At 37.7% G+C, this 14,285-nt stretch overlaps 3 protein-coding genes across 3 annotated transcripts; all 3 read left to right on the plus strand.

Moving 5' to 3' along the window:
• Window positions 1-1,013: 1,013 nt before the first annotated feature.
• On the plus strand, window positions 1,014-2,546 carry LOC104754733 (ras-related protein RABA5e-like). Its single transcript, XM_010476999.3, has 2 exons — window positions 1,014-1,503; window positions 2,019-2,546. Exons 1-2 carry the CDS (start codon window positions 1,170-1,172, stop codon window positions 2,345-2,347), a joined length of 663 nt encoding a protein of 220 aa, XP_010475301.1. The 5' UTR covers window positions 1,014-1,169; the 3' UTR covers window positions 2,348-2,546.
• LOC104754734 (signal peptide peptidase-like 5) lies at window positions 2,501-6,473 on the plus strand. Its single transcript, XM_019238772.2, has 13 exons — window positions 2,501-2,940; window positions 3,293-3,451; window positions 3,542-3,653; window positions 3,759-3,878; window positions 4,025-4,182; window positions 4,346-4,522; window positions 4,638-4,672; window positions 4,755-4,911; window positions 5,186-5,239; window positions 5,318-5,410; window positions 5,554-5,696; window positions 5,796-5,950; window positions 6,045-6,473. The coding sequence occupies exons 1-13, from the start codon at window positions 2,800-2,802 to the stop codon at window positions 6,143-6,145; spliced, it is 1,605 nt and encodes a 534-aa protein (XP_019094317.2). The 5' UTR covers window positions 2,501-2,799; the 3' UTR covers window positions 6,146-6,473.
• A 175-nt stretch (window positions 6,474-6,648) lies between these two features.
• On the plus strand, window positions 6,649-14,166 carry LOC104754737 (histone-lysine N-methyltransferase ATX2-like). The gene is given in 26 exon segments (XM_087494968.1): window positions 6,649-6,956; window positions 6,959-7,551; window positions 7,655-7,706; window positions 7,802-7,876; window positions 7,978-8,197; window positions 8,430-8,556; window positions 8,681-8,785; window positions 8,936-9,141; window positions 9,249-9,341; window positions 9,434-9,531; window positions 9,613-9,774; window positions 10,243-10,386; window positions 10,466-10,513; window positions 10,621-10,738; window positions 10,811-10,876; window positions 10,989-11,050; window positions 11,204-11,260; window positions 11,412-11,480; window positions 11,593-11,788; window positions 12,087-12,332; window positions 12,606-12,667; window positions 12,749-12,826; window positions 13,066-13,161; window positions 13,241-13,344; window positions 13,426-13,570; window positions 13,886-14,166. Coding segments are annotated over 25 exon segments (3,246 nt in total). The 5' UTR covers window positions 6,649-6,929; the 3' UTR covers window positions 13,568-13,570; window positions 13,886-14,166.
• The last annotated feature ends 119 nt before the right edge of the window (window positions 14,167-14,285 follow it).

Consider the following 14,285-nt stretch of genomic DNA (forward strand, 5'->3'; position numbering starts at 1 on the left):
AAGTCTTAGACGGACGACATACTCATTTGGAAAAGGCTTGAATAGGTCAATTGTGGTGAGATCCTGAGATCCTGAGGGTCCTCTTTCACAAACTAAAGATATTTTTTTATATAATCTTTTTAATGTTATTTTTGTAATTAAAATAAATGTTAGAGTGAGGTCGTGATAGTATTATTGCCCCCAAACTTTTATATAAATATTTTCATGTCTAATAAGCTTAACCGGCCATAACCAACGCTATTTGAAGACAATTGTGCCTTTTGGAATTTACAGATTATTTTAACAAACTTTATATTCTTTAGAGAAAGACACAACCTAAAGAATAATTTCACACTGATCAAGCATTAACAAAAGTGTCATGGAACACCAAATAATGATTCAACAAATTAGTAGCATTAGCCAATGTCTAAACCAGTTAACAGAACAACCTCAAATCAGGAAACCCCTTAACAATGCTAATCCTATCTATGCTTCCATAGATTAAAACTAACCAATGCATGAACCAATTAACCGAGATAATCAACTTCTAGATAGAGGAAGTCAACTGATCAATCCATCATGTAAGTCAACTGATGTGCGGCTGCAAGTAAATCTCCTAGTGGCTAGTACTATGCAATAGAATACTCAAAACTCCTACATAGATAGATGATGTACAAGTACTAGATATAACAATTAAAACCCATAGGAGCTTGTACGCATAATCGTGACTTAACTTGTCCGATGAAGCAGTCACCACAAGATCAGCACCACCAACAACCTAACCTGCAAAAGGAACACTGCATGTCAAGCACACACCTACAAAGGATTTTTTTTTTTCTTTTTTCTTTTTTATAAGAATGAAAGACTACGGCAGAAGACAGACCTTCTTTGATTGACCAATCAACGTTGATAAGATGCTCTCCGGAAACGATCAAAGATAATTATCTCCCTCTCTTACGTTACCACTCAAGAAGTCCTACAACGTGGTGTGTATTAATTCTCTATAATAAAACCCAAACAAAGAAAATAAAAATAAAAAGGAGCGGCGATATTAAGAGGAGGGCACTTAATGCGCAGTATGTCCTCTTGCCAGCTTGTTGCACCGTCCTCCATCTCCTCTCTTCCTCTCTCTCTCTCTCTCTCTAAAACTAGTTCAACTTCTCTCTCTAGAAGAAACAGAGAGGGAAACGATGTCTTCGGATGACGAAGGAAGAGAGGAATACCTCTTCAAGATTGTGGTGATCGGCGACTCTGCCGTCGGCAAATCGAATCTTCTGTCTCGTTACGCTCGGAACGAGTTCAGTGCGCATTCCAAGGCCACGATCGGCGTTGAGTTTCAGACTCAGAGTATGGAGATTGAAGGTAAAGAGGTTAAAGCTCAGATTTGGGACACTGCTGGCCAGGAGCGGTTCCGTGCCGTCACTTCCGCTTATTACCGTGGCGCCGTCGGTGCACTCGTCGTTTACGACATCACCCGCCGCACTACTTTCGAGAGCGTCGGACGTTGGCTCGATGAGCTTACGAGTAAGACACTCTCGCTTTTGATTCGTATGATGTATAGGATTTGATTTTTGAATATGGTATTGAGAGAGTAATGGGGTAACTCGTCATGCTCAATTAGGTCGTAGGTTTTGACTAGAAGTCTAGAATTGAGAATTTGAAGCCAAGTTTGTGCCATCTTTGAGGCTTCAAAATCTATAAGAGGTCTTCTCATTATCTAAAAATAGTAAATTTATGGGTTCATATGTATATAATAAGTCTCATGATGCTTGCTCTGTACATTGCAATGTAGATAGATACAAGTTTACTCATATGATTCTACTCGGAACATAATGCTATTTGGCTTTAGAAACAGAGGAGGATGCTACTTCTTATGCCCTTCATTCTCATATGATTATAGCTTTATGCGATCATTGTTGATAAACCAACCAATATGTAGCGATTCATATAGGTTTCTATGTAAAAAACTATAGAAAGATTGGGAATTTTTAATCTGATCTGAGTTCTAAAAGCAATTGATTTGCTCTGTTCTCAATCAGTCCATTCGGATACAACGGTGGCGAGAATGCTGGTGGGAAACAAGTGTGACTTGGAAAACATAAGAGCAGTGAGCGTGGAGGAAGGGAAAGCACTAGCAGAAGCTCAGGGACTCTTCTTTGTGGAAACATCGGCACTTGATTCAACCAATGTGAAAACAGCTTTTGAGATGGTGATACTTGATATCTACAACAACGTGAGCCGTAAGCAGCTAAACTCCGATACTTATAAAGATGAACTCACCGTGAATCGGGTAAGTCTTGTTAAGGATGATAACACTACTACTGCCTCCAAACACACCTCTGGTTTCTCTTGTTGTTCTTCCACTTAAACCAAATAAAAAAAAAATCCAAAAACAACCTATTTATTTTATTTTTATTTTTCCCTTTATTTGTCTTTGTAACTTTTTACATATGTTTTTTTTGTCTTGTAGAAAGAAAAAAAAAATCCATGAACTGTAATTTATTTTTTTGCCTTCTACTTTTATAAAATTTTGGCAAAATAGTGAAATCATCACTAGTATTTTTTTATTTTATCTTTGTAATAATAACTTGCCTATTTTAAATAAACTAATTTTGTCAATTATGGGAAAAGCGAGGGAAAAAGGAAAATCGAAATAGAAAAAAAAGAAAATTTCTAAAAAGGAAAAGATGGCTTTTGATGGAGTTTTAGTTTTCTCTGGTTGTGTAATAACGAAGATGAACGGAGAATATTTTCTTTCCTTTTTTTTCTTCTTCTACAATTCTTCAATATTTTTTGTTCTCTCTGTTTCTCACGGCGGCGATGTCATTACCTCCGTTTGGCTGCCGTCTTCTCGCGGCGGCGGTGACCCTCTATCTAATAGGTCTGTTGTGCGTGTGTGCTGACACGAAAGGTGGTGGTACCGCTCCGAAGATTCCTGGTTGTACCAATGATTTTCAAATGGTAACACAATTTTCCCCAATTCCAGTTCCTTTATTATAATCTCACGTTGAAATTTCGGTACAGTGTTCATCAATAAACCGGAATCGTTATCTTCTCCAGTTTTGGTTTCTTTTTGCCTTTTTGTCGAACGAAACTGTATCTATATAATTGATGGAAATAGATCAAATTTTGCAAACACAGGTTTTGTATTAGCATCTGCTGTTATCCAATTTCAAAAAGTTAGGTTAAACCCTTCAGTCAGATCAATCTGTAGGACGAGATTGATGGTATTGAAAACTATAGATTCATGCATAGAACTTGTCTACCTGATCACATTACTCATGCAACTACCGGATTGTATTGAAATTTGTAGGTCAAAGTCGAGAATTGGGTTAACGGAGAAAGCGGCGAGACTTTTACGGCTATGACTGCTCAGTTTGGGGCACTGCTTCCCTCTGATAAAGACAAAGCTGTTAAACTTCCTGTTGCTCTCACCACTCCTTTGACCAGTTGCTCCAATTTAACCTCCAAGGTCTTCTTCTTTTTTTTCTTGAAATCTCAAATACAGACAGTTCATAATGCTGTTATTTAATGTTCATGTAGTTTCTCTATTTTTTTGCAGCTATCTGGTACTATTGCGTTATCTGTGCGTGGCGAATGTACTTTCTCAGCTAAGGCTGAAGTTGCACAAGCAGGAGGAGCTGCCGCTTTGATCTTGATAAACGATAAAGAAGGTTGAGATTTTCTTACCTTGCTGCTATTTCTTGCTTTGGGGTTCTTTGTTTTGATGAGACTCTGATTTCTGTTTCTGCTATCTTTGCTTTTTTTTTTTTTTTTAGTGCTGGATGAGATGGTTTGTGATGAGAATGCTACCTCCATGAATGTTTCTATACCTGTTTTGATGATTACAACTTCATCTGGAGATGCACTGAGGAATTCCATTACGCAAAATAAGAAAGGTAAGTACTAACCCTTTTTCTATTTGTGACACTAGTATGTAGGATCCTCATATCATTTCCAACAATTTCAGTGATCGTCTATCTGTTTTTGTTTGTTACTGTTCTTTTGATTGCTATGTGGTTTGCTCTGTGTTTTTTTGATGCAGTGGAGCTTTTATTGTATTCTCCAAAGAGCCCGATTTTGGATTATGCAGTGGTCTTCCTCTGGCTAATGTCTGTTGGAACAGTTTTCATTGCTTCTATTTGGTCACATTGCACCAGTCCTAAGAAGAATGATGAGCAATATGATGAATTATCACCCAAGGTTTATTATACTTCGCATTTTGGGGTTCTACCGAAACTAAACTTCACTTTAATATCTTACCCTAGATGAAATCATGAAACAATATTTTTGTTTGAAATTACTTAAAAGATCCACTTTTACACTAATTCTTGTTCTTTTCATATCATCTGAATCTTTTTGGCAGAAATCTTCAAATGATGATGCTACCAAAGCTGCTGAAGATGAAACTCTTGATATCAGTGCTACAGGTGCTGTTATCTTTGTCATATCAGCGTCCACGTTCCTCATTTTGCTCTTCTTCTTCATGTCAGCGTGGTTCATCTTGATCCTGACCATATTTTTCTGCATTGGTGGTATGCAGGTAATGTTGGCTACTCTTTGAGCATATCCTTAGTTTTATGGCTCAGTAGCTAAATTTATGATCGAATAGTATTGTTATGTCAATACCCTAATTATTAATATCTCTTCTATCTCAGGGAATGCATAATATTATCACTACACTCATAAAAAGGTACTCTCAGAAACCCAATTAAGTTGTTGAGCCAAAAAGCTCATGTGATGCTTTCTCTTTATTCATGTTTTTATTTCTGCAGGAGATGCAATAAATGCGGCCAGAAGAGTGTAAAATTCCCTCTGTTTGGGAATACCTCAATTCTCTCACTCGTGGTTCTGTTATTCTGCTTGGTGGTTGCTGTCGTCTGGTTAATAAAGCGCAAAACTTCCTACGCATGGGCAGGCCAAGATATTTTTGTAAGTTTTTTTTAGCCTGGTCATTTTACAGTTGTCTAAAGCCAAATTATCCCTATGTACCTTGGTTAGTCTTCGATTTGCCGTCTGTCTAAACAAAAATATTGGTTTGGCGTACTCAACATTTTCTTTCACTTCTTTATCAAATCCAACTCAAGGTTCTGTTTTGTCTCAGACATTTGTCGGTTGACAACTAATTTGTAGCAATTACTTTAACATGCTTTTGGTTCAGCATTGTCCTTAGTTGGCTTTCTAAGCTTAACGTGTTACGTGACAGGGTATTTGCATGATGATAAATGTCTTGCAAGTGGCTCGGCTACCTAATATCAGGGTAAGTTTTCTGTATCACTGTATGTGTGTTTCCAACTATATTTCTTTGTATGTGTTCTAATGTGTGTCTCACGTTTAGGTTGCTACCATTCTTCTCTGTTGTGCGTTTTTCTATGACATCTTTTGGGTATTCATATCACCACTAATCTTCAAGCAAAGTGTTATGATTGCGGTGAGTTCCACTTGTTATAATTTCATCTCAGTATAGAATGTTTGCACTTAGTGAGAGAGCTAAGAAGGTCGATGATAGGTTAACCTCAACCACGTACAAGTTGGATACAATATGATGATCATGTTTGTTAATCAATGGCATAGGTTGCACGTGGGAGCAAAGACACTGGAGAATCTATTCCCATGCTTTTAAAAGTACCACGGCTTTCTGATCCATGGGGTGGTTACAACATGATCGGTTTTGGAGACATTCTTTTCCCGGGACTTCTCATATGCTTTATATTCAGGTAGCGCTCTTGTGCATTGGCTTAACAATGATCCTGGTTCACTATGAAAACACTATCCTTATACAGTATGCGCCATTTCAATTTGGTTTTGTCTCTCAGATATGACAAGGAAAATAACAAAAGAGTCTCAAATGGATATTTCCCATGGTTGATGTTTGGCTACGGACTTGGGCTATTCTTAACATACTTGGGATTGTATGTTATGAACGGACACGGTCAACCTGCATTGCTCTATCTTGTCCCTTGCACGCTTGGTATATCGTTCATTAAAAACTCTTATTAGTCATTGTTTAAAACCCGACCATATATATATGCAAGGATTCTTACAAATGCAAGTGCGGTTTGCAGGAATCACGGTCATTCTAGGGTTGGTGAGGAAAGAACTGAGGGACTTGTGGAACTATGGGACTGAACAGCATCCAGCTGCAGATGTAACTCCATCTCCATAAGCAGAAATTGCTTCAAATCAAACATGAGAACTCAAAGTCAAAACTCTAGAAATCCAAAAACAAGGAGAAGAAGAAAATCATTTTTTTTAATATATACAAAATCATTTTTTATTTATTTAATTTAGCTCATGAATCTAAGAAAACTACACTTTTGATGCATATACATGTAGTCTCGAGCCCACCAAACGTATATAAAATGTAATGTATATGTGTACAAATATTCCATCACAACTTCTGTATCTAAACGGCGACAAATTTGTATATCCCTGCGGTGGTTATACTGTACAAAATACGAATGAACATATAAAGCCGGCTTTGTGTTGATGTATTCTGTTCTGTACATGGAATAAATAAAGACCAAAAGTCCAAAAGTCAAAGACAGATACTTAAAAGAGACTTTTAAGTAGAAAACGGTGTCGTGTCATGTTTCTAAAGTTGTTGCCCCCGTCATCATCTACGTACGTATATGTACGTGTTTGCAGAGGTATGTTATAAAAGAAGTGAAGTGAGAGAGAGAGAGAGAGAGGAGCAGATCTGGAAAGAAAAGAAAGAAACTGTTAAATTTTTAGCCGGCGGGAAACCGGATAATTCGTGGTGGGGCAAAAAGCTCCTACATCTCGTTCCCTAACAATATCATCCCTCTTTCGCTTAAACCCTAATTCTCGAGATCCCTCAAACCCTAACTATTTTCAATTTCAATTTCAATCGGCGGAGAGAGCGAGAAAGAGGAGAACCTTTACCCAACAGTTTTTTTTCTTTTTTTTTTTTGACTCTCTTCCTCCTAATGATTTCAATGTCGTGTATCTCAAAACATTTGGGGAAGAAGAAGAAGAAGATACGCAAAGCAAAATCGAACTCAACGACCACCACCACGCTGAATCTGATCTTCCTGTTCGTTACGCCTCTCTTGAGAGCGTCTACTCCGTTTCCTCTTCTTCGTCTTCATTGTGTCGTATTAGCGCCCCTACTCATAAGCAATTCAGTCATGCGGATGGTTTTGAGTTGCGGTCTCATCGCCGACCTGATATTGTTCACGTTTATTGTCGTCGTAAGAGGAGGAGCAGGAAGCGGCGTGAGTCTTTCGTCGAGTTAGCAATATCTCAGAATGAGGGAGTGAAGAGAATGGGTAAGATTGTGAAAACTGAAACTATGGAGCTTGATGATGATGAGGAGGAGGAGAAGATGAAGAAGCCGAAGAGGAGGAGGATTGGTAATGGCGAGCTTATGAATTTGGGCGTGGATTCTACTACTTTAAGTATCTCTGATAACCCGGGTTTAAGGGGATGTCGAATCAAAGCTGTGTGTAGCGGAAGTAAACAAAATGGATCTTCCCGGAGGAAGAAGAGTTTGATCAAGAATCAGGACAAGGTTCTCACAGCTTCTGCCACAGCTAAGAAATGGGTCAGGTTAGGGTTCACTTTTACCATTTATTCTCCCGGTTAGGAAACTGTCTCATCTCCGAGATTAGTCATTGTCGTTTTATGACTGGCGAGTTTTGTGGCATGGCAGGTTGAGTTATGATGGTGTCGATCCTACAACTTTCATTGGGCTACAATGCAAGGCAAGTGTTGAGCTATTAAGTTATGTGCTTTAGCTATTCCATTCTATCTTTATGGAAGGGACTTGTTAACAGTTTGATTGTTGTCTAATCTCTAGGTTTTTTGGCCATTGGATGCTGTTTGGTATCCTGGTTCTATCATTGGATATAATGTAGAGACAAAGCATCACATTGTAAGTTATTTCTGTCTATTATATCTGGTTCATGTCATTATTTTTGGTGACTGATGGAATATGTAAATGCTCGTCTTTTTCACCACTATAATATGCTGCAGGTTAAATATGGAGATGGAGATGGCGAGGAATTAGCTCTTCGTCGTGAGAAGATCAAATTTTTAATTTCTCGTGACGAGATGGAGTTGCTAAACATGAAGTTTGGTACCAACGATGTGGCCGTTGATGGTCAAGATTATGATGAACTGGTTATATTGGCTGCTTCGTTTGAGGAGTGCCAAGATTTTGAGCCTAGAGACATCATATGGGCGAAACTAACTGGTAAATGCTTTGAACCAAACCTATTTCTGTATTCTTGTACATGTATTTTCTTACTATTTTTGTAGAAAATATTTAGGCATATAGCCTCCCGTTATGGTGTAAGAAACATGATGCTGTTAGGACGCATATTTGTCACCATCTTTCTCTTTAAAACCTAATTGCTTTAGAATTTGTGGTACTTAGTAACCATACTGAGAACCATACTGTTGTGTGTGTTAACTTTTCTGGACAGGTCATGCTATGTGGCCAGCAATTATTGTGGATGAGTCTGTTATAGTAAAGCGGAAAGGTCTAAACAACAAGGCATCTGGAGGAAGATCAGTCCTCGTACAGTTTTTCGGCACCCATGATTTTGCTAGGTTAGTAAATCGTTATAATATCTTTAGAGATTTTTGTTATGCTACCGAATTGTTGAAACTAATGTTACACAAACACATCATACTTTTGTAATGGAAATTGACTATTTTTATTTTGGTTATATAGAATACAAGTCAAACAAGCGGTCTCATTTCTTAAAGGGCTTCTCTCACGATCTCCTCTGAAGTGCAAGCAACCTCGGTTTGAAGAGGCCATGGAGGAAGCAAAAATGTAAGTTTCTCTTGCTTTTCACTGGCATTCTACTTTTTTAATTTTCCCAATATAGTGAAGTTAACAAACAGACCATTTCCGTATGTTTATCCGAACAAGAATGTGATGCCTGTGTTAAATTGCTGTAACTGAGTAACTGACTTCACCTAGGTACCTAAAAGAATATAAGCTTCCAGGAAGGATGGATCAACTTCAAAAAGTTGCTGATACTGATTGTTCGGAAAGGACTAATAGTGGAGAAGTGGACAGCTCAAACTCTGGTGATGATCACACAAAAGATGGAGAAGTCTGGTTGCGACCAATGGAACTTGGAAATTGCTTGCATAGAATCGGAGATCTGCAAATAATTAATCTTGGTAATGTTTGAAACTAATTAGTATGTTGGGTCATCTTTAGTTGGAATGGACTCTGCCATTATGCATAAGCCAAACTAATTAGTATATCACTTGTCTTTGTCTGCCAGGAAGGATCGTGACAGACTCCGAATTTTTCAAGGATAGTCAGCATACTTGGCCGGAAGGGTATACAGCTATAAGAAAGTTCATATCACTAAAAGGTCATTTAGTTACCAGTTTTTGTGCTTTTCTATATTAATCTGCAATTTTTTCGTCTCATACATGCACAATTTCTTGTTTTGACTTTAAGCAGATCCTGATGCATCTGCCATGTACAAGATGGAAGTGCTTAGAGATGCCGAGTCAAAGACTCGCCCCGTTTTCAGAGTGACAACCAACAGCGGTGAGCAGGTTAGGTTTTTAGGTGAAGGCTTGTGTGCATAGAAGGTTTGTAATAGCCATATGTTAAGTTGATATTTGATTTTTTGACAGTTCAAAGGGGAAACTCCATCTGCCTGCTGGAATAAAATATATAATAGGATAAAAAAGATTCAGAGTGCTTCCAATAGTCCTGATGTTATGGGTAAAGGACTTCTAGAATCTGGTACAGATATGTTTGGCTTCTCCAACCCAGAAGTCGATAAACTTATTCAGGTATTTCTTCTTGAATCTGAAGTTATGTGTAGTGGTTATAGTTGTCTCCTTTTACTCCTTCATTCATTGGACTCTCAGGAGTTTTCGCTAGGTTCTCCGTTGTACTCCTTTAGGGACCCTGAAAACTTTGCAGTGGTCTGCCTTCTGTTTCGCAGTTAAAATGCATTATTAGGCATCTTTAATGTTTGGCATGGCATTAAATCTTTCTCCTTGTCTCTTTCCGAGAGCATTTGAACTCTTAGATAAACTAAGGGTGGGTCCTGGTCTGCATTCTTTAAAAAGGAACCAAGTTTCGCAGAAGATTTCACCATTACGATAACTAATTTCTGTAAAAAAAATTGTGACTTCTCTTTATGTACTTTTTTGTGTTGTAGATTTCCAATTTCTTACTTTGCAATATTCTTCAGCTTCTAGCAATCGTATTTTATGTATGTTGTGCCCTATAATAAGTCTTGACCTTACTGGCAGGGGCTATTACAATCCAAACCACCTTTGAAGGTTTCTCAGCGCAAATATAGTTCAGGAAAGTATCAAGATCATCCTACTGGTTACCGACCTGTACGGGTGGACTGGAAAGATCTTGATAAGTGCAATGTCTGCCACATGGATGAGGTTAACAATGTTTCTTTCTTGATTGAACGGTTTCTACGCCTTAATAAGTTAGTTGTGACTTAGATTTTCTTGTCTGCAGGAATATGAGAACAATCTGTTCCTACAATGTGATAAATGTAGAATGATGGTATTGCTCTCTCTGAGTTTTTTATATCCTTTTAGATTTATGTGTATAGTGGCTGGCATACTATCTTTTTCTAGATGATGCTCAGTATATTTTTGATCCTGAACTAGGTCCATACTAGATGCTATGGGCAGTTGGAACCCCGTGATGGCATTCTGTGGTTATGCAATTTGTGTCGTCCTGGTGCTCTTGATATTCCTCCTCGATGTTGTCTTTGTCCTGTAGTAGGTAATTTAACCCAACCTTTTTGGTATGGAGTCTTTATATGCCTTGGTTAATGACCAACAAATTTTCTTTCAGGGGGCGCTATGAAGCCGACAACTGATGGACGCTGGGCTCATCTGGCTTGTGCCATATGGATCCCAGGTATAATCCTCACCATTTGATATGTTACACTGCATGTTTCTTCTTTCTACTAAGGATTTTGGGGCTTTACCTCTATCCAAGATGTATGAGCAACGATTGTGATATTATGCAGAAACATGCTTATTGGATGTGAAGAAGATGGAACCTATCGATGGGATTAATAAAGTCAATAAGGTTTGAGATGTTTCTCTTTCAGTTGCCTTTACATCTGTTTTCTTAGACAGAATTATTAGTTACCTTTATAACGAGAGAAGCACATTGTAGTATTTCCAGTAGCCACGTACGTGATGCTCTAATTTAGTTTTTTTTTTTCATACTTCAAAACAGGATCGCTGGAAATTATTGTGCAGCATCTGTGGTGTATCTTATGGAGCTTGTATCCAGGTAAGAATTATTTTGATGGCAAAAGAAAGCTGAATCATTGTTTACAAATTCACACATGACAATATTTTTATTGCATCCTTCGTTTAGACTCTCTCATAAATATTAGTCACTGAATAAAGTAATTAACTACAAACAATGATGCTCATTTCAGTGTTCAAATAGTTCTTGTCGGGTGGCATATCATCCACTATGTGCACGAGCTGCTGGTCTCTGTGTTGAGGTACTTTCATATGCTACAGGACATCATATGATTCTGCAGTCATTCATAGATGTTTACTCAACCACACAAATTTTACAAAAAAGATAGTTCTAACTAAGATAGCATTTTGTAGCTTGCAGATGAGGATAGGCTTTTTCTTCTATCAATGGAGGATGATGAAGCAGATCAGTGCATCCGTCTGCTTTCATTTTGCAAGAGGCATCGACAAACATCAAATAACCACCTAGAAACAGAGTACATGATCAAACCTGCTCATAATATTGCCAAGTACCTCCCACCTCCTAATCCTTCTGGCTGTGCTCGAACTGGTATGCAGTTGCATTGATCAATATTTGCTGCTGGTAGAAATAAAGTGTAGAATTATTGCATCTATTTGGGATGGAATGTTTTGCTCGAAATTCTCTCACCTTACTTGTGGAAATGTGCGTCTTTTTTTCAGCTTGAATGATCTTACATTATTCTCTTAGAGTTTTCTCAGAGATCTAATCTTAAGTGTTTTTCACATTGTGCTTGCTTGTAATCAAATCTAAAAGAAGGCACTGTATAAGTCAGTTTATAACTTTATCTTGCTGGATTATTAATGTACTTTCCCTTTGTTTCTGGTAGAGCCATATAATTATCTTGGAAGAAGAGGACGAAAGGAACCCGAAGCTCTTGCTGGTGCTTCTTCAAAACGTTTATTTGTTGAGAATCAGCCGTTTATTGTTGGCGGATACTCGCGACATGAAATTTCAACGTACGAACGCATATATGGATCAAAGATGTCACAAATTATTACTCCAAGCAATATTCTATCTATGGCCGAAAAATATACATACATGAAGGAAACTTACAGGAAGAGACTAGCATTCGGTAAGCATTTAATCAACAATTGTAAAAGATGTTATTACTAGCCAAAGTGTCTGCTATGTTATAGATCAAATTAGTGAAATTTCTGTAAGAAGATAAAACTGGTAGGATTTTTTTTCTCATTAAATTCTTGGGATGTATGGTGCTGTCTTGTGATCATTTTACGTTTTATGGATTAGACGGGAAGTGATTCCCATATAGCCTAACATATCTATCAGAATTAATTTTCTCTGATTTTTTTTTGTTTTCCTTTACATGGTTTACTTTCTTCTACAGGGAAATCAGGAATCCATGGTTTTGGGATCTTTACAAAGCTTCCGCACAGGGCAGGAGATATGGTTAGGCATTCATAAATTGAACTGTCCATTCTTGCATAGTAAAGCGTCAGTCATGACAATATTGTGAATTGGGTGGTGCAGGTGATTGAATACACTGGGGAACTTGTTAGGGCGCCAATAGCTGACAAGAGAGAACATCTTATATACAACTCAATGGTGGTACGTATCTGACCTTGTGCATTTTATACTCTATGGTAATCTCTGAGCAGCATTAATGATTCTTTTTTTTGGCTCGAGCACTGAACATATTGTTAGTTCCTTAAGCAACCTGCGGTGTTAGTATCTACATAGTACATATCTTCCTAACTTTTCTACTTAATTTTGTTATCTGATATTTTTAGTTATGAGTACTGAAATGTTAGGTATCAGTTTACCTAATAATTTCTTTTATGATATAGGGTGCTGGGACCTATATGTTTAGAATTGATAATGAGCGGGTCATAGACGCAACAAGGACAGGAAGTATTGCCCACCTGATCAATCACTCATGTGAGGTATGGTCAAGTAGTTTTATTTGATTTAGTTAGCATCTGCAAATATCATCACATTACTTATGGATATTTTCCTGTACAGCCAAATTGCTATTCAAGAGTCATTAGTGTTAATGGTGATGAGCACATTATTATATTTGCAAAGAGGGATGTCGCAAAATGGGAGGAACTGACCTATGATTACAGGTTTCTTTTTGTGCCTTTTGTTCCTTGGGTGCTTTTTTGAAATTGCAGTCATATACTGATTATTTATCTATAACTTGGCAGATTCTTTTCAATTGATGAGCGCCTTGCATGTTACTGTGGTTTCCCAAGATGCCGCGGTGTTGTTAATGACACAGAAGCTGAAGAACAACAGGCAAATATTCATGCTTCTCGCAGTGAGTTAAAAGATTGGACAGAAGCCTGAGAGGTAAGCTATATTTGTTGATATGTTAACTTGAGAAGAGTTTGTTCTTTGTAGTTATTGAAAGCTAATTTCCAGGTTAGTAGATGTCTTATCTTTGTTGAAGATGATGAGTTCTTTAACGCGTCTCTATCTCATCGATAGCGGCCTAATTTCATGGTGAGGCCAGCCATGTCTATTGCAAGTACATGCTTTCATTAGTCACAAAGAAAACTTTATCTCAATGGAAGTTATCAAATTTACTTACAAAATCCTTTTGTTTGCCATTCAATGGAAGCTCCTAACCATCTGTTTCGACTTGCATGTGCTTACTTGATCCAGACCTTCACATCTGTGTGTACACGAGATCTTTGTGAGGATGTCACATGTTTGCGGATACTCATGAGTCTGGCTAGCTTCCCCCTCTATAGAGGCCCATTAATCTCCCTGAACACATACTGTAACTCTCAGTACTCTTAACTTCAGATCGTTCTATCCAAAGGTTTTGTAACAATCCATTTCTTGTACAGATATACTAGATAAGTACTAGAACCACATTAACCCTTTTTGTAACAAGAGACACATTACAATCTTGGGTAAATGAAAAAACCAGCATTTTCTTCTTTCTCCTGACTCGAATGAGCCTCAATCTGCTGTTGATCTGGTTATAAGTTTTAGCATGATGGTTCCACTTATATACGTATCATGGGGACTATAAAACAATTGATTTTTATCTGATAAG

The sequence above is a fragment of the Camelina sativa genome, chromosome 17 (genome assembly GCF_030686135.1).
Source record: "Camelina sativa cultivar CO46 ecotype springtype chromosome 17, ASM3068613v1".
Lineage (NCBI taxonomy): Eukaryota > Viridiplantae > Streptophyta > Magnoliopsida > Brassicales > Brassicaceae > Camelina > Camelina sativa.